The 21,486-nt window shown below is 34.7% G+C and overlaps 1 protein-coding gene across 1 annotated transcript in view; it reads left to right on the top strand.

The window, feature by feature from the left end:
• The window catches only part of TBC1D8B (TBC1 domain family member 8B), a 58,646-nt gene extending 37,676 nt beyond the window's left edge, over positions 1–20,970 (top strand). The window contains exons 11-21 of the mRNA XM_044235038.1: positions 3,625–3,742; positions 4,698–4,983; positions 5,946–6,075; positions 6,791–6,889; positions 10,112–10,180; positions 10,348–10,588; positions 12,169–12,234; positions 13,913–13,996; positions 15,247–15,303; positions 16,664–16,761; positions 18,511–20,970. Coding sequence (XP_044090973.1) covers positions 3,625–3,742; positions 4,698–4,983; positions 5,946–6,075; positions 6,791–6,889; positions 10,112–10,180; positions 10,348–10,588; positions 12,169–12,234; positions 13,913–13,996; positions 15,247–15,303; positions 16,664–16,761; positions 18,511–18,906 — 1,644 coding nt within the window. The 3' untranslated portion in view covers positions 18,907–20,970. The remainder of the gene's footprint in view (positions 1–3,624; positions 3,743–4,697; positions 4,984–5,945; positions 6,076–6,790; positions 6,890–10,111; positions 10,181–10,347; positions 10,589–12,168; positions 12,235–13,912; positions 13,997–15,246; positions 15,304–16,663; positions 16,762–18,510) is intronic.
• The last annotated feature ends 516 nt before the right edge of the window (positions 20,971–21,486 follow it).

Here is a 21,486-nt window from a genome sequence, read left to right as displayed (position 1 = left end):
ATGAGAATGCATATTCCTGTCTTACTATTTATCTTAGGGGAAAGCAATTAGTGTTTCATCATTAAGTATGATGTTAGCTGTGGGTTTTTTGTAGGTTCTCTATTAGATTGAGGAAGTTTCCATATACTCCTACTCTGTTGAATGTTTTTATCATGAAAGGGTGTTGGATTTTTGTCAAACGATTTTTGTCCATTGAGATAATCATGTGATTTTTTCCCTTTATTCTATTAATATCCTATAGTACACTGATTGATTTTCACATGTTGTACCACCTTGTATTTCCAAGATAAATCTCACTGGGTCTTGGTGTATAATTCTTTTTATGTGTTATTAGATTCAGTTTGCTAGTATTTTGTTTAGAATTTTTTGTTCATAAATTTGAACATAGAATTTATGTTCATAAAATATATTGATATATAGTTTTCTTGAGATAACTTTGGTTTTGGTATCAGGGCCTCAAAGAATGAGCTGGGTAGTATTTCTTTCTCTCCTGTTTTTTTTAAGAGTTTATAATGAATTAATGTTAATTCTTCTTTAAATGTTGGGTAGAATTTGCTAATGAAGCTATCTGTTCCTAGAGGGTTCTTAGCAGGAAATTGTTTCATTACTAATTCAGTCTCTGCTTGTTATAAGTCTATTCAGATTTTTTAATTTCTTCTTAATTTGGTCTCTGTAGTTTGTGTTTTTCTAGGAATTTATCCATTTTATCTAGGTTATCTAATTTGTTAGCACATTCCCTTATAGTCCTTTTTATTTCTGTTAAGATTGGTAATAATGTTCACTATTTTCTGATTTTAATAATTTAAGTCCTTTCTCTCTCTGCTTTTTATTTTTTGGTTAGTAGCCCTATGGATATCTCATTCCCCAGCTTTTCATTTTAACCCTTTCTTAGTCTGTCGTTTGACCCAGCTGTTAACCACTGCCTCAGCAAGCCACAGATGTGTTCAACAACTGTCTCCAGTTGTTTTCAACAAACACTCTGGGGGAAAGGCTCTTTGCTTACCATGAACCCTGTGTTAGGTCAAGTAAATGCAGCCTTGTGAGTGGGGTCTTTCAGTGGAAAGAAACCATCAGAGAGGTCAAATAATGACAATTATGTGGAAATGGAGCTCCTAAAGAGCTCTAGCCCCCGTCTGTTCTGTAAGGTGGCTGGCTGCTAGGTGTTTTTAACCACGATTGCTAAAATGTTGGTTTTTAAGACCACTATGAAGCTGAGGAGGGAGGCTGGGTATAGGGCAATTTAAAATGCCAAAGAACTCACTTTTTAATGAGATTCAGCCATTTTATTAAGTAAATGCTTTCTGAATTGTTCTAAGATTTCAGTTAATTTCCAGAGTTCTGAAAAATTGATTCTGACAATATTAGCCAGTGTTCTTGTTGCCTGTATAGAGGAGAACATTTTCAGAAGGACTTACTCTGCCATTTTCCCTGACACCCCGCCCATTATGACTTCTTGAATAGGAAACTTGATGGAGTAAAAAGTAAACTTGAGGGGCGCCTCTGTGGCTCAGTCAGTTCAGCATCTGACTGACTCTTGGTTTTGGCTCAGGTTATGATCTCAGGTCCTGAGATCAGCCCCAGAGCAGGCTCCATGCTCAGCAAAGAGTCTGCTTGAGATTATCTCTGTTACTCCCTCCACCCAGCCACCCCCTCCACTCTACACCACATACCCTGCCCCCACCTGTTGTGCTTGGGCACACTCTCTTCCTCTCTCTCTCTCAAATAAATAAATAAATCTTTTTTAAAAACTAAACCTGAGGTCAAATACTGTGCCAGATCTAGCAAATAATCGACATCCTTAGTACACAAATCTATAAGAAAAGTGTTAAAATATAAAAATGAGCAATGAACATGAAAATATTAGTTATAGAACCAAAAATACAGATGGATTAATAAGGCCTGAAAAAGAAAGTTCAGCCTCAAAGAAATTAAAGTTAAAACCATGAAATACTATTTTCAATATCAAATCAACGAGGACAATTATAATTATTACAATTCTCCGTATTTAGTATTGGCAAAGAAGTAGTGAAATAAACATTCAAACACTATTGGTCAGAAATATAAATTGGTCGTCTTTCTGTAATACAATTGGCAATAATATCATGTCTTTAAAAGTAGTATATTCTTGGGGCTCCTGGGTGGCTTAGTCATTTAGGCATCTGCCTTCAGCTCAGGTCATGATCCTCAGTGTCCTGGGATTGAGCCCTTGCTTGGGCTCAATGCTCAGTGGGAAGCCTACTTCTTCCTCTCCCTTTGCCTCTCTCCTCCACTTGTGCATTCTCTATCTCTGTCTCTCAAATAATAAATAAAAGCTTTAAAGATAAAAAATAAAAATAGCATTCTTTGACTGAATACTTTCATTGCTGTATATCTTTCCTGAGAAAAGAGTAAAACAGTTGGATGAAGATTTATATACAAAGATGTTCATTGCTGTGTTATACATAATGGTGAAAAATTGGATCCAAACCAAATGTCCAACAGTAGTAGAATGGTTAAATAACTTATAGTATATTCAATTTACTGGATTATTTCATAGTCATTAAATACACTGTTTGAAAAGAATTATTTAATGTCATCAAAAATGTATAATGTGATGCTTAGTGAAAAAAATCAATAGTTTGGTCCAGGTTTTAGAAGGCAGAAAAAGGAAGGAAAAGACACACACACACACACACACACACACACACATCAACTTGTTAACAGTGGTGATCTCTGGGTAGGTAAGATACAGGAGATTTAATTTTCTTCACACATCTCCATTTTTTCCAGATTCTATATATTAAAGTTTTATTCCTTTATAATAAAAGGATTTGCTGTGGCCAAATATTATATAAAAGTAATGATCTGATATTTGTATGCAAGATAGATTAGAAGGAGAAAAGGTGGAATAGAGAAGATAAAGCAGATCTAAAAGATATTTTATAAGAAGAAACTCTAGGCTATAAAGACAAATTGGATGTGGCGGATAAAGGATTTCTAGCATGATGAAAATTAGGATAGCAAAGAAGAGAATCCTATTTAATAGAAAAAAGAAGTTTAGTTTGAACACAGTTGAGGATAATTGACGTCAATTTGAACATAATTGAGGATGATAGAAGGATGTTCTGTAGGTAGTTGAAAATACTGATGAATAAGGAGGGCATGTATTACATGGAGCACTGGGTATTGTGCATAAACAATGACTCATGGAACACTGCATCAAAAACTAATGATGTATTTTATGGTGACTAACAGCACAATAAAAAATACAGATGAAATTTCTTTCTCCAATTTTTAATGTGTTTTTGAGCATTATTTTTTCCCAGATTTGTGATAATTAAGATATTTTACTCATTGAAATTAGTCTAAAATTATAGAGGTTTTACTTATTTTGTTCTACATTTGTATTACTGCTTTATTTTCTTTGAATTTGCTGTTAAGTAAACTGATCAGCCAATATTAGCCTGAATTCACCTTGTTTTGCTTTGGACTGGCTCAGAGTTCTTATATGTTTCCATTGTGATTATTTTTTCATAGTTTTTATTGCTGAAAACTAGGATTTGAAGAAGAAATGTAATTATCACCCAAACAATATTTATTTATTGTTTGTTTGTTTGTTTATCTTTTTTTTTCTGTGAATTTTAGGCAATGAACATCTTAACTTCAGTGCTGCTTTTGTATGCAAAAGAGGAAGAAGCTTTTTGGCTTCTGGTTGCTGTGTGTGAACGAATGTTGCCTGATTATTTTAACCGTCGAATCATTGGTAAAACACACACATACATCCCATAGATAAGCACATATTTCTTTTCTAAACAATTTATATGTCTGTTATCTATCCAGTTACATATCAGATGGGAGAACTTATCAATTAGGTTTCGAAATATACAAAATGCAAGCAGTATCAAAATGTCTCTTCACTGACATGCTGAAGAGAAGTGCTTTTTGTACTGAGTATATGATTGGAAAGATTGTTTAATACATTGATTTTCTAAGACAAAATACTTGGTCCGTTTCTTAATAAAATAGAAATTTTAGGTTTACCTTCTCTGTTTTGCTGAAACAGTGGTGATCTAAAGTATCCAGAGCTACTGGAACATTGTTAATTGTTTCTTGATGAGAGGTAGATTTTTAACCAGCTTAAAGTCTCCATGTTTATATGAACTGTATTCATACTTGCCAGATTTGAAAGAAGGATCAAGTTCTTGGTTAGTTAATTATATGATATTTTCTTTGGCCATCAGATATTTGTAGATTTTGACACTACCACAATACCATATGTAGTCTCTGCTTTGTGCCCTTGTAAGCCTCCAGTATCATGGCTGGGTTATTGATTATATTGTCTTTCATTACAGTTTGTGTATTTATCTTACTGGATAAATCTACTAGATATTAGATCTACTAGATATTAAGCCATTTGAAGATGAGGCTATTTCATTAATTGGTATATCTCTTATGGTACCTATTACAGGTTTCTGCACATAATAAAGATTCAATAAATTACTCTTCAAACAAATTTGAACTGAGGTTCTCAAGTGCTTCTTGATGCATGACACTTTGCTAGCAGATAAAGAGATGTGTAAAATACAGAAAAGCACTGAAGAATTTCATGATTTAAGGAATAGAAATGAGATATATTGGCATACTAACAAGTGGGAAGGTCTCAGAAACAAATCCTTTTGAAAGGTGTTCATTTTTAAACTTCCTTTTATGTTTGCCAGGTGCTTTGGTGGATCAGGCAGTCTTTGAAGAACTTATCAGGGATCACCTTCCCCAGCTGACAGAACACATGACTGATATGACATTCTTTTCCTCAGTTTCTCTCTCATGGTTCCTCACACTTTTTATTAGTGTGCTGCCTATTGAAAGTGCTGTGAATGTGGTGGACTGCTTCTTCTATGATGGAATAAAGGCTATTTTACAGCTGGGATTGGCAATACTTGACTATAATTTGGACAAACTGCTCACATGTAAAGATGATGCTGAAGCCGTGACAGCTTTAAACAGGTACTGTCAGAACCATAGTGTTTCAGTCTGGAGAGCCGCTTGGAGATGATGTTGTTCAGCTCCCTTATTTTACAGATGTGGAAACTGAGCCCTAGAAACTTCAATTTGCCCAATGCCACAGAGCTAGTTGCATGAAAAATCTAGGACTAAAGTCCCATTCTCTATTTCCAAATAGAATACAATAAGAGTAAATCCCTTTTGAAGTAAACCACTTGGTAACATACACATTTATACTACTATTGTTGGTTCAGTATGCTGGGACTTTTCATAGTCCCAGTTTGAGCCATGAAGTGTTATTGTGTAAAAGTGACTTGAAGGGGGAAGAGTAGTTGATAATGTTAAATATCCAGTGGAAGAAATTGTTCTGGCTTTCAAGCAATTTCAGTCAGGTAGGCTGAGTTTTATTTATCCAGTGCTTTTTCTGTGAATGTTATTTTATATTGGAGCACTTGTGTAGTGTGTGTATGTGTGTGTGTGTCTGTGTGTGTGTGTGTGTATACCATATATGTGTGTGTTAAATGAATGAATATTTGATGAGGGTAACTGCTGGAATGATGCATCAAATACCATTTTGTACAGAATAAAATCTAAACACTGAGAGCATTCAGAACATTCAGAATACTCTGTGTTAAGGCCTCAGTGTACCTTTCTTATTTCTCCTCTCCTGCCTCTACATAGCCTATATTCCACCCTTACTGGGCTATGTGGTGTTTGCTGAGTACTCTCTGAGCCCGTTTGCTTTCCTTGTACTCTCCTCCCTGCCTCTGAAATAATTTCACCATCCCATTCCTTGCTCCCTTGTCCTCCTAATTCCTAACCACCTTCAAATTCCACTTCCTCATAAGACCATCCTCTGTACTTTCAGTTGACACTAACCTCTAACTAACTAGGGAGAAATTAGCTGTTACTTCCTCTTGCATTTTACTTCCACTCATTCTTGTATTACTTTTACTTTTGGATAGGTTCTTTGACAATGTCACTAATAAGGATAGCCCATTGCCTTCAAGTGTTCAGCAGGGTTCAAATGTGAGTGATGAAAAAAGCAGTCATATGAAAGTGGATATTACAGATTTGATTAGAGAGTCAAATGAGGTAAGTTTTTTTTAATACCACAAATATAATTACATAGTATAATTTAAATGATTGGTACTATAGTTCTATCTCTAGTTGCATGTTAAAAGTAAGATGATAATACAAGTAAAGACATAATTTAAAATCCAATTTCACTTTATGAGTCTGAATTTTGTTTTGTTTATTTTTTAGATTCTACTTATAATTGAAATCATGTCATATTTGTCTTTCTCTGTCTGACTTATTTCACTTAGCATAATACCCTCAGGTCCATCCATGTTGTTGCAAATGGCAAGACTTCCTTCTTTTTATGACTGAGTAATAGTCCATTGTATAAAAGTGATTTCTGTGAACTGTTCCTAGGTAATATAGCCTCCTGTGCTTCAGTTCGCTATTCTTTAAATGAAATGAAATTCATTTGCTTTCACAGGTAATGACCACTTTTAAATATCTATCACCATATAAAAAGGTGAAAATTATTCTCTTCTTAGAGACTAAGAATTTTTTCCTATGTTCTTGTACTTAGTCTAGACAGATAGTAGGTGGAATTCTCTCCAGTAAATATATGAAAAACTGAAATGTGGGAGGTGAAAATTGGCATAACCACTGAACAAGTTAAGAAAATAGCTAGAAATAGAACCAAGGCCTCTGAGAATTGAGTCTGATGAAATTCAATTGTAGGAGAAGTGGATATTTATTATGAATGAGTATCTACTGAAATCATATTTTTTTGCAGAAATATGGTAATATTCGCTATGAAGATATACACAGCATGCGCTGTCGAAATAGGTTATATGTCATACAGACCCTAGAGGAAACAACAAAGCAAAATGTGGTGAGTATCTCTACCCAGTGAGGGAGAAGCAATTGGAGTAACAGTTTTTTTCCCAACTTCCTTTAAAAAATTGACATTGCATGTAAACAAAATGAATATAACTAAACTTTTGAGCTAGATTCTTGCCACAGCTTAGCTTACTCTAAATTTTTTAAGAGGAAATAAATTATTCTCTTCTAGTTGAATTATGTTGATTTCTCCAAAATGTTTTGTTTTGTTTTGTTATTTGACCTTTACTGTTGAATATTATGATACAGGCACTTAAGCATAACATATTTGTATTGTGCTGCATCAGTAAGAACAGCGGACCTACATAGCAGTCAGTGCTGCTAATATATATTATTATCCTCAGAAATCTAAGGTACAGTGAAAAAGATGTAAAACTGTGTTTTAAATACTCTACTTTCAATATTAGGGTGACTGCATAAGAAGCTGTTAGCATTGGTTGCCTCTGGTGAATGGGATTAATACATTGCTGGTTGGAAGGGAGAGAGTTTTACTTGGCTGTGTATGCATCCTTCTGTTTGAGCTTTTATCATAAGCATGTACTGTTTTTGTAAAACTACTTGCTTAACATGGACGGGACTGGAAGAGATTATGCTGAGTGAGATAAGTCAAGCAGAGAGAGTCAATTATCATATGGTTTCACTTATTTGTGGAGCATAACAAATAGCATGGAGGACAAGGGGCATTAGAGAGGAGTAGGGAATTTGGGTAAATTGGAAGGGGAGGTGAACCATGAGAGACTATGGACTCTGAAAAACAGTCTGAGGGGTTTGAAGTGGCGGGGGGTGGGAGGTTGGGGTACCAGGTGGTGGGTATTATAGAGGGCACGGCTTGCATGGAGCACTGGGTGTGGTGAAAAAATAATGAATACTGTTTTTCTGAAAATAAATAAATTGGAAAAAAAAAAACTACTTGCGTAAAGACCACGTCCTCAGAGATGCCAATCTGGGAAAATAAACATTTCTGAAGATTCTAGGTTTAGCTTTCAATTAAATAATTCAATGATGTTACTGTGATGTAGTTGGCATAAGCCCCCTTGTTTTGGTTTTCTTTTTATTTATTTATTTATTTATTTGTCAGAGAGAGAGGGAGAGAGAGCGAGCACAGGCAGACAGAGAGGTAGGCAGAGGCAGAGGGAGAAGCAGGCTCCCTGCCGAGCAAGGAGCCCGATGTGGGACTCGATCCCAGGACGCTGGGATCGTGACCTGAGCCGAAGGCAGCTGCTTAACCAACTGAGCCACCCAGGCGTCCCCTTGTTTTGGTTTTCATGTGTGTGGGGGGTGATATAGTTTTTTAAATGAGATCATATCAGTTACTTTGTTCTGCAGCTTACTTTTTTTCACTCAGAAATATATGATGGTCATTGCATATCAGTACATATAGACCTCCCTTACTTCTCTTAACATACTGAAAATATACCATAGTATGGACATACTATACAGTTGACCCTGAACAACATAGAGGTTAGGGGTCCCAGTTCCCTGTGCACTCAAAAATCCACCTATTACTTTTGACTTCCCAAAAAATTAAGTACAGTTGACCCTTGGGCAACATAGGTTTGGACTATGTGGGTTCACTTATACGTGGATCTTTTTTGATAAATATAGTACTGTGGATGTATTTTCTTTTATGATTTTCTTAATATTTTCTCTAGCTTATTGTAAGAACACAGTATATAATTTACCTATAAATACATACAAATAACATACAAAATATGTGTTGATCCACTGTTTAGTTTATCGGTAAGGCTTCTGGTCAATAATAGGCTATTAGTAGTTAAGTTTTGGGGGAGTCAGAAGTTATATGTTGATTTTTGACTGTGCTCCTAAACCCCAAGGGTCAACCATACTAGTAGCCTATTGTTGACCAGGAGCCTTACTGATTCACTCAGGTTCAAACATTTTTTAAAAATGAATATTGAATGTTAACTTTGATCAAAAGAACTTTCCATATCTTGCAATTATATATTTTTCCCACTTTGTTAATGTAGTGGATTATATTAAGGAATTCCTAATGTTAGGCTTCTGTTGGATTCTTGAAATGAATCCTATTTGGTCATGTTGTATTGTTATTTTAACATTCTGTTTTGATGATTTTGCTACATAGCTATGTTCTTTACATCTGTGTTAAAGTGACACTGGCTTACAGTTTTCTTTCTGTGTGTGTGCTAACTTTAGTTTTCATATCAGTGTTGCACTCATGTCATAAAATGAATTTTGAAATAAATTATATTTTACTATGCTTGAGAATAGTTCAGATCACATAGGAATTATACATTACCTGAAAGTCTGAGTAATTGAGCCTATAAAACCAACTGGATCTGCTGCCTTTTGGTAGAATGCAAATTTTTTATTACCTTTTCAGTTCTATCCAGAATTTGTTCTTCCTGGGTTACTTTGGTATTTTAATTTTTTTCCTAGAAAATTATCCATTTCATCTAGACTTTCAGATAGCTTGGTGTAAAGTTTCTAGAATTCATTCAATAGATATTTAATGCTACCTCCTCTGTGCTGGACACTTTAAAAGTGACCTCTATACCTATGTTTACATTATCATTTTACTTCTCAATGATGTTTATTTTTGCTTTATTTTATCACACTTGCCAGGTATTAGCCAATTTTACTTTTTTTAAATTAACCAACTCTTTGTTTTATTGAGTGTTTTATTATTTCATTTATTTTTAATTTCCAGTTTTACTAATTCTTTTATCTTTACTCTTTTAAATTTACTGAATACCAAACTCATTGTACCATTGATACTTATTCATCATGTAGTAGGATAAAGCTGCATATTGTCTAAGTTTATTACTTCTTGGATTATGTTACTTGGCACAGAGAGGGGAATGCACATTTCTCCCAATGTCTTTGAAGTGTTTAATGACAGCCCCACTTGATGACTTCTCAGAGGCAAGAGAGGAATATGTGGAAGGAGACTTAGAATACTGTTGCTTATATTTATAGACATTAAATGAATGTCCTTTGGCAATGATCTCTGGGTATGAAGTGATGAAGGCGAAAGTACATGTCAGAGTAGAATTGAATTGTAGTCTATGTACAACCTCTTTAAAGGGCAAATTTGGTGCATTTATCTTTGTTATTCTTTTAAAAGGTTAGAAGAAAATGATTTTATTCTAGCAGAGGGAGATTTCTCAGTGGATTCAAGAAGAATTTCAATACTGTAGTGTTAAAATCTAAACTGCTTTTAATCTTTTTAAAGCTGCGTGTTGTATCACAAGATGTGAAATTGAGCCTTCATGAATTGGATGAACTTTATGTCATCTTTAAGGTACTTTTGTTGTTCTTCAAGTGAAAAATAATACTTTTAGGCAAAATTTTATCACAACCACTCTTAAATATTTTATCTTTAATTCTTTTAGTACGCATGCTTAAAAGCAAATAATTTTATAAAATTATTTCTTATGACTTACTGACTTTCCTCTTTATTTTTCATAGAAAGAGCTGTTTTTTTCTTATTATTGGTGCTTGAGTTGTCCAGTACTGAAGTACCATGACCCCAGTCTGCCATATTTGGAACAGTATCAGATTGACTGCCAGCAGTTCAGAGTGTTATATCACTTGTTGAGTCCCTGGGCTCATTCTGCAAACAAAGATTCACTAGCCTTATGGACATTCAGATTATTGGATGAAAACTCTGACTGCCTTATAAACTTCAAAGAATTCTCCTCTGCAATTGGTAGGATGATGTCCAGTAATTTTTTTTATCAATTTATTTATTTTCAGAAAAACATTATTCATTATTTTTTTCACCACACCCAGTGCTCCATGCAAGCTGTGCCCTGTATAATACCCACCACCTGATACCCCAACCTCCCACCCCCCCCCGCCACTTCAAACCCCTCAGACTGTTTTTCAGAGTCCATAGTCTCTCATGGTTCACCTCCCCTTCCAATTTACCCAAATTCCCTACTCCTCTCTAACGCCCCTTGTCCTCCATGCTATTTGTTATGCTCCACAAATAAGTGAAACCATATGATAATTGACTCTCTCTGCTTGACTTATTTTACTCAGCATAATCTCTTCCAGTCCTGTCCATGTTGCTACAAAAGTTGGGTATTCATCCTTTCTGATGGAGGCATAATACTCCATAGTGTATATGGACCACATCTTCCTTATCCATTCATCTGTTGAAGGGCATCTTGGTTCTTTCCATAGTTTGGCGACCGTGGCCATTGCTGCTATAAACATTGGGGTACAGATGGCTCTTCTTTTCACGACATCTGTGTCTTTGGGATAAATACCCAGGAGTGCAATTGCAGGGTCATAGGGAAGCTCTATTTTTAATTTCTTGAGGAATCTCCACACTGTTCTCCAAAGAGGCTGCACCAATTTGCATTCCCACCAACAGTGTAAGAGGGTTCCCGTTTCTCCACATCCTCTCCAACACATGTTGTTTCCTGTTTTGTTAATTTGGGCCATTCTAACTGGTGTAAGGTGATATCTCAATGTGGTTTTAATTTGAATCTCCCTGAGGGCTAATGATGCTGAACATTTTTTCATGTGTCTGATAGCCCAGTAATTTTTTTTAAAGCCCAAAGTAAAGCTACTCCTAGAAGTACTTAGTAGTGCCTGTTATTGCTAATTTAGTCAGATTTTATCAGCCTGAGTTACATTATCTCCAACTTGAGCAATAAGTGGACCTTTTTCTGGGTTTATAACTGAAAGTAAGTATATTGGTCTCATTTTGACTCAGCCCTCTCAGAAGAACAAGCTGTTACATATGGATGTTTTAAAGGTTAACATGAAGAAAGAGAATATCTGTATCTTCCCCCACTCAGGCACATGGATACTTCAGAAAGAGCTTCTTCACCCATCAGTAAAAATCAACCACAGAACCTAGAAAATTGGTAGAGAAGTAATCCAACAAACATGTTGTACCTGTAGATAGTTCACCAGTTACATTGTTCCTTTGCTTTTCCAGAGACCCCAGCATACTTTCTTATCAGGAATTGCCCCTTGAAGAGTTGTTCTCTCCTCAGATGAGGCATACGGCCTCATTTAAAAGAAAAAAGAAAATTTAGGTTGAGAGGAAGGGAAATCAGGCAAGCATTTTTCCTTCTGATAAAGGGTATTTTGCTTATACACTTGAAGGAGAGAATGTGGCTGTCTAGGTGGTGGTTTAACTGTTACCTTAAGTAACAGAAGGTTTTTGAATCCTAATTACTGGCTAATATCTGTACCTTAATTTATATCACTGGAATTGATTGAATGATCTTTGAAAATAATGATAATTTGTCATTGAATTTTATTGAACAGATATAATGTATAATGGAAGTTTCACTGAGAAACTTAAGCTGCTTTTTAAGCTGCATATTCCTCCAGGTAAGAGCTTAACAGTCTTTAGTGATGTATAGGAGTTGATTCCATTTTAACAAGTATAATTGCAGATACTAAATTTTAATAAATAACATAATTTTCAATATGATATCAGGTCATTACTTCACTGTGGCCCATGGATCATATGTCCAGTACTTTTGCTTAGTTACAGTGAAATCTGTGGAAGAGATTCTCTGTAGCAGATGGGTTCACAAGTTTCACAAGTTTTCTTCCAGCAAACAAAGATAGTAGTTTAATGGTAGGTCATGTATAAGAACTACCTACCATTTGAATATTGGTATAATATTGAAATGTGATATTGTTGTTATTGTTGTCAGTTGGGGAGTAGAATTTAACTCTAGACAAACTGCCAAACTTGTGGAATACTGCAGATTATCCAGAAAAAAATGAGACTAGGCAGCAGAAATATTAAACATTTGGAAGAGGAAGCAAAATAAAGGCTACCATTTATTGAGCACTTGCTCTGTTGAGGCATTTACTTTATAGGTATTCTTTTACTTAATTCTCACAATATCCCTGAGAAGTGGTAATGTCCTTCCAATTTTGATGATAAGGAAACTAAGGCTCAGAAAGATTAAATTATTGGGCCAAGATCACATAGTTAATAAATTGCATAGCTGGGATTCAAACCGAGGTCTGACTTCAAAGCTCAGGTTTCTTTCTATTCTACCATATTGCCCTAATGTTACCATATAATGCCAGTTTTCTTCAGTGTTTTCCACCAACCTTTCCATATTTTGGGAAAACAGTCTTGGTTGTTAAGCTAAAGGAACATTGCAAAAGTACCATTTAGTTTAGATAGGGTTAGTTCACACAAGCAAACAGCACCTCATAATTTGTCTAAAGCCACACCTGGGATTTCTTTCAGAGTCTTCCCAGGATAGCCAGGAACCATTCTTTACCGACCAAAAATCTAAAAGCCATCTTTGACTCTTCACACACTCAGATCACAAACATAGCATTAAAAACCAAAGCTAAACCACCTAATAATTTAATCATGAAGGACTTTACATTGTCAAATCAAATTACTGTTAGAATGTTTAATGTTGCTATGGAATGAATATGCTTTCAGTAGAAGATCAGAAATGGAAAGAAAAAACCACTGTGTATCTGTTACAGCACTCAACTTCATTTTGCCTTATTATCAAAGATGTTCTTAAATGACTGAGGTTACATTTTCAGAGATTTTGAAATGCCAGGTTTTCTTAGTTTTCTCAGAAAACTCTTTTTTTTAAAGATTTATTTATTTATTTGTTTGACAGACAGAGAGAGAGAGAGATCACAAGTAGGCAGAGAGGCAGAGGAAGGGAAGCAGGCTCCCTGCTGAGCAGAGAGCCCGATGCGGGGCTCGATCCCAGGACCCTGAGATCATGACCTGAGCCGAAGGCAGCGGCTTAACCCACTGAGCCACCCAGTGAAATCTGTGGAATCCTAATTACTGAGAGGCGCCCCTCTCAGGAAACTCTTAAAAAGCAAGTAAGAGAACTCATGGAGCTCAGAGTGATCAAGTACTTCTTGTTATTTGCTATAGAGTAGTACCACTTCTACATTTCTTCACAAATGTCTTTCTTATAGTGACTTTTTGTTTAACTTTCTGCCCCCAGATTTCCTTGACCAGGAAATTGTTATTGTTAGTAAATTGATTTGGTTTATCTGTTTTCAGCTTATACTGAAGTGAACTCTAAGGACCCTTCACAAGGAGATGAACTTTCCAAGGAAGAATTACTTTATTTCAGTCAGCTCCATGGTAAATATCAGTTAAAAATGTCTTTTTTGATGAGTAGTCACTCATAGAGATCTTCCTGGCTAAAAAATTTTTTACCCCAGCTACCATTAATAAAATTTGAGATAATTTTACTTTATATTTCTTTTATGCTACCATAACACTTAGCACAGAGCTAAATGCATGGTAAGTACCTCATAAATATTTGACTAATTAACTTAAATGTGTTTCGGGTTTTGATTTATGGAATTTTTTTGTCTACTGGAGGATTAAAAAGAAAACTCATTTTGTTTCTTCTTTATGTTGCAGAAATTTCTAAAATGTATCTGACCATTTTCATGCCTTGTTAAAATACAGTGGAAACAATAGAATCTTTGATGATTGAAGGTCATAGCTATTATTCAAACAGTGAATACTTATTATAAATCACTGTAGGTGTAGGAGACAGGGATGAGTCTGTCTCTGAGACATAATTTGGAAGTGTTATGAGCTCATTTTTGTATCCTTCGCCTTTTTTTTAAATAAACATGAATGTCTTATAGAGGGATAAGTGCTGATTAATATATGTTTATAATTACTATATGTTCGTGTTTGAATATTAAGTTTGAAGAGTCCTTATAAGTCAACTCATCAAATCCCTTAATTTATATGGGTAAGGGCATGGAGACCAAGAATAGAGAAGTAACTTGTGCAAGAGTTCACAATGCATTATTGCCACAATCAGGATTAGTAGGTCAATCTTCTGACCTTCTGCATGCTTTTTTCCCCTAATAATAAAAGTAACACAGTTTAGTTTGAAGAAGGTCATAAGGAAGAAAATACCACCCAGAAATAAATAATAATTAGTGTACTTCTAGGATTTTTTTCATAAATATTTTTCTATAAAAATCTCTACTTAGGGGCGCCTGGGTGGCTCAGTGGGTTAAAGCCTCTGCCTTCAGCTCAGGTCATGATCTCAGGGTCCTGGGATGGAGCCCCGCTTCGGGCTCTCTGCTCAGTGGAGAGCCTGCTTCCTCCTCTCTCTCTGCCTGCCTGCCTCTCTGCCTACTTATGATTTCTGCCTGTCAAATAAATAAATAAAATCTTTTAAAAAAATCTCTACTATAAACGTTCTTGGAATTTTTTCTCCTGATGAGAGGAGGTCATGTCAGCTAAAATTGGCTTCCTGAATTGAAGAAAATAACATGTCCCTAAGTCTTTATATAAAATATTATTTTACTTTCAAAAGGTATTTACTTGTTAAATATTTTACAGAATGCATTTTTTTCCTATAGTTTCCAAGCCTACAAATGTGAAGGAAGCAGAATCACTAAAAAACAGCCCAGAAAAAGGTACTATGATTAGGAATATCATTTAGTTTAAGTCACTCTTTTTGTGAATGGGGTTAGCTACAAAGGCAAGTAATGGATTCTGTTTAAAGGTTATTGATTTGTCCTGAGAGCCTTTTCACTTTTCTGTGTGTTTAACAATTTAATCTTTCTTATCTTGATAATTAAGTCTCAGAACTTACAGTCAATTACCCCTATTCATTTAATTTTACTATTTTGAAAATATTTATTTTCAATTATGAGATTAGTAGATAATAAAAGAAATTTAAACAGAAGTCTTCATACACCCACTGAACTTCACCCTGAAGTAAATGTGAAAACATTTTGTTCTATATCCTTTCCAGACCCATTTCTGTGTATACACACATACAGACATCTCTTTTATTAAAAAAACAAGAAAGAAAGAAAGGAAAATTCCATAAATACTGTTCTACAATTGGCTTTTTCAGTTTTGTGATATATCATGGGAGTTTTCCTATCAGTACATTTGGATCTGTCTTATTCTTTTTAATGGGTGTAGAGTATTCCATTCTTTGGTTGTACTGTAACTCAATAACTAGCCCAGTACTGATGGACATTTAGGTCACTTCCAGTTATTTGTATTACAAACTCTGTTGGAACAAACATTTTATACTTATGTTGTAGAATGCTTTTATACACATTTCTTTAGAATAGGATAAATTCATAGAGGTATGAGAATGCTGTGTCAAAGAATATGTACATTTAATATTTTGATCAAGGCTGTCAAATTGCTCTCGAAAAATCCATCATCCTTTTTATGTTTTTGAGTAATATTTAGTCAAAAAATAACAAATTGCTAAAGAGCTATTTAAATACAACAACATCTTTCCTAGGTTGTTCCGTATATCTACCTAGTTTTCCAATGAGTTTTAAGTAATTATTAATAGTCACATAAATTATCTTCATTAAACTCTTCAAAGGAATGAATGGATATTAGTGTTTTGAATTTTTTTAAGAAGAGCCACTATAGACCACTTCAGAATCTGCATATAAGAACATCATATAGAAGCTATTTTAAACTTAATAGTATGCATGAGAACATCTAGGTGAAATTTACATTGTCAAGTCAGGGTGTACTGTTTAAAATGCATCCTTCTCCCTCTCTCTTTACATCTTCCCCAGTCCCCAGACTTACCAAAGTAAAAGTTTTAGTTTAATGGAAATGGAGAACAGATTCTGAAAGCCAGTGGGTGAGATAAAAGGTAAATTCAGGTAATTTTCTGGGTTATTAATAGAATCTCACATCTTAATGAAATAATTTCCAATAATAGTTATTCCTTCTGAGATTTGGAGAAATAGAGTGGACTGTTCATTATGAAATGGTTTTATTCCACTCATACAGGCAAAGGAAAAGTTGATATTCAAGCATATCTAAGTCAATGGCAAGATGAGCTTTCCAAAAAAGAAGAAAACATTAAGGATTTACCAAGAATGAATCAGGTATAGTGTTTTTTCAAATAAAAAATTCTAGGTTCTTGTTTGTTTTTATGAATATAACATACACCTAACATTAGGTGTATCATCAGCTCTAAAATAGCTAATATGCTATTAGAAAAATAGTTAATCTACATATCATCTCTGTAAGTTTCAGATGTGCACAGAAGAATAGCAAATTTTTAAATGATTTTCTGCTTTAATGCCTTTAATGCAATGTTTCCTATTTCCAGCTTTATTAGAAGTGTTCATTTATTCAGTAAACATTTTTTTGGTGCCTACTAGGTGATACACCTAATGTTAGGTGGTACTAGGAGTAAGAAGTTACTAAAATAGGTCACATGCTGGTTTCTGATCACCTTGTATTTAACCTGCTGGAACAATACTAATGAATACAACTGGTCAAAATTCCAAATCTGTCTCTTAAACTGTTCAGTTTATGCTCTTATGTTTTTTAAATTAAAATCTGTTGGTGTAGATACTGAGGATTTCCAGAACTTTACCAAAATGAAGAACAATCAAACTGCGGTATTCCTCATGGACTGGGCAGTATGGTAGCTGAATAAGTACTTTTTAAAATGAATCAATATGATGTTCTAAAATTTTTATAAATAAGCAGTGCTACAGACTAAGAAAGAGAAATAAAACTTAAGAGTTTGGTACTATTTATTTTAAGTACATCCTTAATCAAAATAAATAGTACCAAACTCTTAATCCTTATATTTGCTTTTTATTTACAGATAAACTTTTCTGTTAGGATGATTGACTTATTGTGTTAGAATCAGCTTTTTTTTTTAATTGACAAATATCTTTTAGGAATGTCTATGGATTATCTAGGGGCAGTTAGCAAACACACCAATTTATTTCTCCATTTGGGTCCCACCTCAGCCTTCAAAGAGAAACATGTCTAAATGGGCCCTGTGGAGCTACCTTGTACTACTAGATAGTTTCCAAAACATTCTTGCATAACTTTAAGTCCTTCTAGCTGATCTGCCCACTGTAGCCCTTTGGAGAGATTAAGGGGAACTCCTTATTAAGCCTTTCATTAAGATTGGTTAATGAATATATAATTCACATGTAAGGAAATAGGTGAATTTGCCTAATTAAAAGGACCACTGGGGTTCTTGGGTGGCTCAGACAGTGGTTTAGTATTTGACTCCTGGTTTCAGCTCAGGTCGTGATCTCAGGGTCCTGAGATCAAGATCTGGCTTAGGAAAGAATCTTCCTCTCCCTCTACCGCCCGCAAAATAAATCTTTTCTAAAGAAGTACCATCTAACATTGAAGGAATGCTGACAGGTAAGCTGCCCATGAGAGACTATGGACTCTGAAAAACAATCTGAGGGGTTTGAAGTGGTGGGGGGGTGGGAGGTTGGGGTACCAGGTGGTGGGTATTATAGAGGGCACGGCTTGCATGGAGCACTGCGTGTGGTGAAAAAATAATGAATAATGTTTTTCTGAAAATAAATAAATTGGAAAAAAAATAAAATAAAATAAAAGAATTATTGTATATATATGTATATAATGTACTCCTATTAGGCAACATCTGAGAAGATTTAAAAGGCATTTTCCTCCATGGCTTATACCCATCTCTTTAGAGCCAAGATTTATTTGGGGAATTAGTCTTTAGTTTTTTGCAACTTCTATGGTGAGGGTTAAATGGTATAAATTCTAAATAGGAGACTGTTTACTTCTAAGTTCTCTTCTTTTTGCTAAATCTAATATCAAATGTGGTATTTCTAACTTATATCTTTCAGTCACAATTCATTCAGTTTTCAAAGACTCTATATAACTTATTTCATGGGGACCCTGAAGAAGAGTCGCTGTATCAAGCCATTGCTGTTGTAACCAGCCTTTTGCTCAGGATGGAAGAAGTTGGAAGGAAACTACATAGCCCTACAGCATCAGCCAAAGAATTCTCTGGTACAGTCTGTGCTTCTGGAGTACCCAGTGAGGGGAAAACAGAGAGCCACTTGAAGAAAGATCCCTCCTCTTTGAGGGAAGAACCTCAGTGGTCATTTGCATTTGAACAGATTCTTGCGTCTTTGTTGAATGAACCAGCATTGGTGAGGTTTTTTGAGAAACCCATAGATGTAAAAGTGAAACTAGAAAATGCAAAAACCTCTCAGTTAAGCTGTAGAACCAAGATGTAAATCTTTTAACAGGAATTGCCTATTATAGACAAGTTTACTAAGATTCCTATAGCTGTCAGTTTGATTTTTGGGAATAGGGATCAGGGATTTATCTTGTTACCGGTGTGTTTGAAGGTTAAAAAAAAAAAGATGTGGAAGCACAGTGATTCATTGCTTTGTGGTAATCTCTAATTTTGATATTCTTCATTATAAATGAACTTTTTATAGTTCATAGGATATGAAATATCAGGGGACTATGCTAAATGTTACCACCAGAGGGCACTACCATATCACTTTTAGTAAGAAAATATCTAATTTGTACTGCTATTTACATATGAATTACTGACAATTTTGAAAATGTAATGCTGACATGTCATTGATAAACCTTACTTTCCAAATTGCCTCAGTCCTATTAGAATGCTTTAGAAATCCAGGCCTTTAGATCTGTAGCCTTAATTATCTAAATTACCATAAGGAAACCTCATTTTCAAGTTATCTAACTGAAATAATACTAACTTTTTAAAGTTAATATCATTCAGTTTTATAATAATGAATGGTTTTTTAATAACTTCTACATTCTTCCTACCTGAGAGCGGTTCAGAAGCTGCTGACACACTTCTAACTCTGTGATAAAAACAAGTCAAGAACTCAAAATTCTGGACTAATATGAGGAGAAAAAATGTTGGATTTAATTTTAAGCTGGATAAAGCCAGTCTCTTCAGAAGGGTTAAACAATTCGGTTAACTATATAGGTCTCTCATTAGACTGAGCAATTACTTGAAATTCTTCTGAGCACTGCTTTTTGTGGCATTTGTTTCAGAGTAGCCTGTGACTGCTTTAGTTCTAGCTTTAGATTTTGAATTTTCACCAGTCATGTTTAAAGCTACATTAAATAGACTGAATTACGGTGTTAGTCTGGCAAGTTCATAAAGTATACTTGTCTGTAATGATAGTTAAGGTAGTTGCTGGTGTCTATCTTAAAAGTTTTGACCATCTGTCTGATTTAGATGTGTGATTTCTATATTTCATGCTGCTTATATTTCAGTCATTACAATGAAAGCCCATTTAGAGATAATGGGCTTTTGTTAGCACTTTAAAGAAAAAAAACAAAAACAAGCAAACCACACCTATTCAATCTTCTGTGCTATTTTTGACAAGAGCAGTTTATTCATCAATTCATTTAGGAGATTATGGGGAGAGATCATCCTTTGGAGCTTCTTTTTTCACGAAAGGCTTTGGTTTTAAACCCTTTGACTTTTCAGATTTGAAACAATAAAAGGGCAGAAATTCTTTAGAGTATTCCAAGATGTCTCCCTTTCTGGAAAGGAATTGGTATAGTCAGCCTCTGACAAGAGTCCACTGTGAACAAGGCCTAACACAAAGGGATTCCTCATCACAGAATATGTTACTTTCAAAGAGATTCAAGGATTTTAAGTTGATCCTTTAAATTTCATAAATTGGACTTGGCCAAATACTTACTAGTGTTGTCTTTAAAATGATTTGGTCAATTTTTTCTTTTCAAGGAAATTATCACTTAAAGATACAGTTGGTCAGTAAACATCTATGCCTTTTCTTGGAAATAATTTGCTGAAATGTGTCCAAATTTTAGAGTTTACTTAATAGTTTATATGTAAACTATCATACATCTGCTATTTTGCAATGATTGTTTAATTATAGTAGCTCTAGAAAGACACAAGGTTTTATGCTTATATACAAAGGTACTATTACACATACTTTGTTGAATACTTTGTCAATTATATTTACAAAAAAGATACTTTCTTAAAAGCATATGTTATTAATATTTGATATGATTTTAAAGTCTGAATATTAAAGTTCAGCCTATATTAATTAAAATTAAATACTTAGATTTTTGAATTGCAAAGTGGTTATAAATGCAAGTTAAAAAGGCAAACATTTATTTTCAGAATCTGCAGGAGAAATAAGATGAACACATAGTTTTATAGTTGCTACCTTGTTAAGCAAATAAGTTGTTTTTAATATGAAAAATCTTAAGTTGTTGTGTTAAACTGAACCACTGTGTTATACCTTATATATTAAATTAAATGTGTTATAAGGTTGGCTTTACTTGTCTTTATAAAATTAAATATTACAGGGGTGCCTAGGTGGCTCAGTGGGTTAAACCTCTGCCTTCGGCTCAGGTCATGATCTCAGGGACCCAGGATGGAGCCCCGCATCAGGCTCTCTGCTCAGCAGGGAGCCTGCTTCCCCCTCTGCTTCTGCCTGTCTCTCTGCCTACTTGTGATCTCTCTCTCTCTCTCTCTCTCTCTCTCTGTCAAATAATAAATAATCTTTTAAAAAATAAATATAAATAAATAAATAAATATTACAAATCTACTACAGTAAAAAAGAAAAATTGTTTACTAAAAGTTATTACTCTTGGGTGCCTGTGGCTCAGTGGGTTAAAGCCTCTGCCTTCAACTCAGGTCATGATCCCAGAGTCCTGGGATCGAGCCCCACGCTGGGCTCTGCTCAGCAGGGAGCCTGCTTCCCTCTCTCTCATTCTCAGCCTACTTGTGATCTCTGTCAAATAAATAAATAAAATCTTTTTTTAAAAAAAAGATATTACTTTTACTTATTACT

Source organism: Neovison vison, chromosome X (genome assembly GCF_020171115.1).
Source record: "Neovison vison isolate M4711 chromosome X, ASM_NN_V1, whole genome shotgun sequence".
NCBI classification, from domain to species: Eukaryota; Metazoa; Chordata; class Mammalia; order Carnivora; family Mustelidae; genus Neogale; species Neogale vison.
This window is presented reverse-complemented; position numbering and strand designations above follow the sequence as displayed.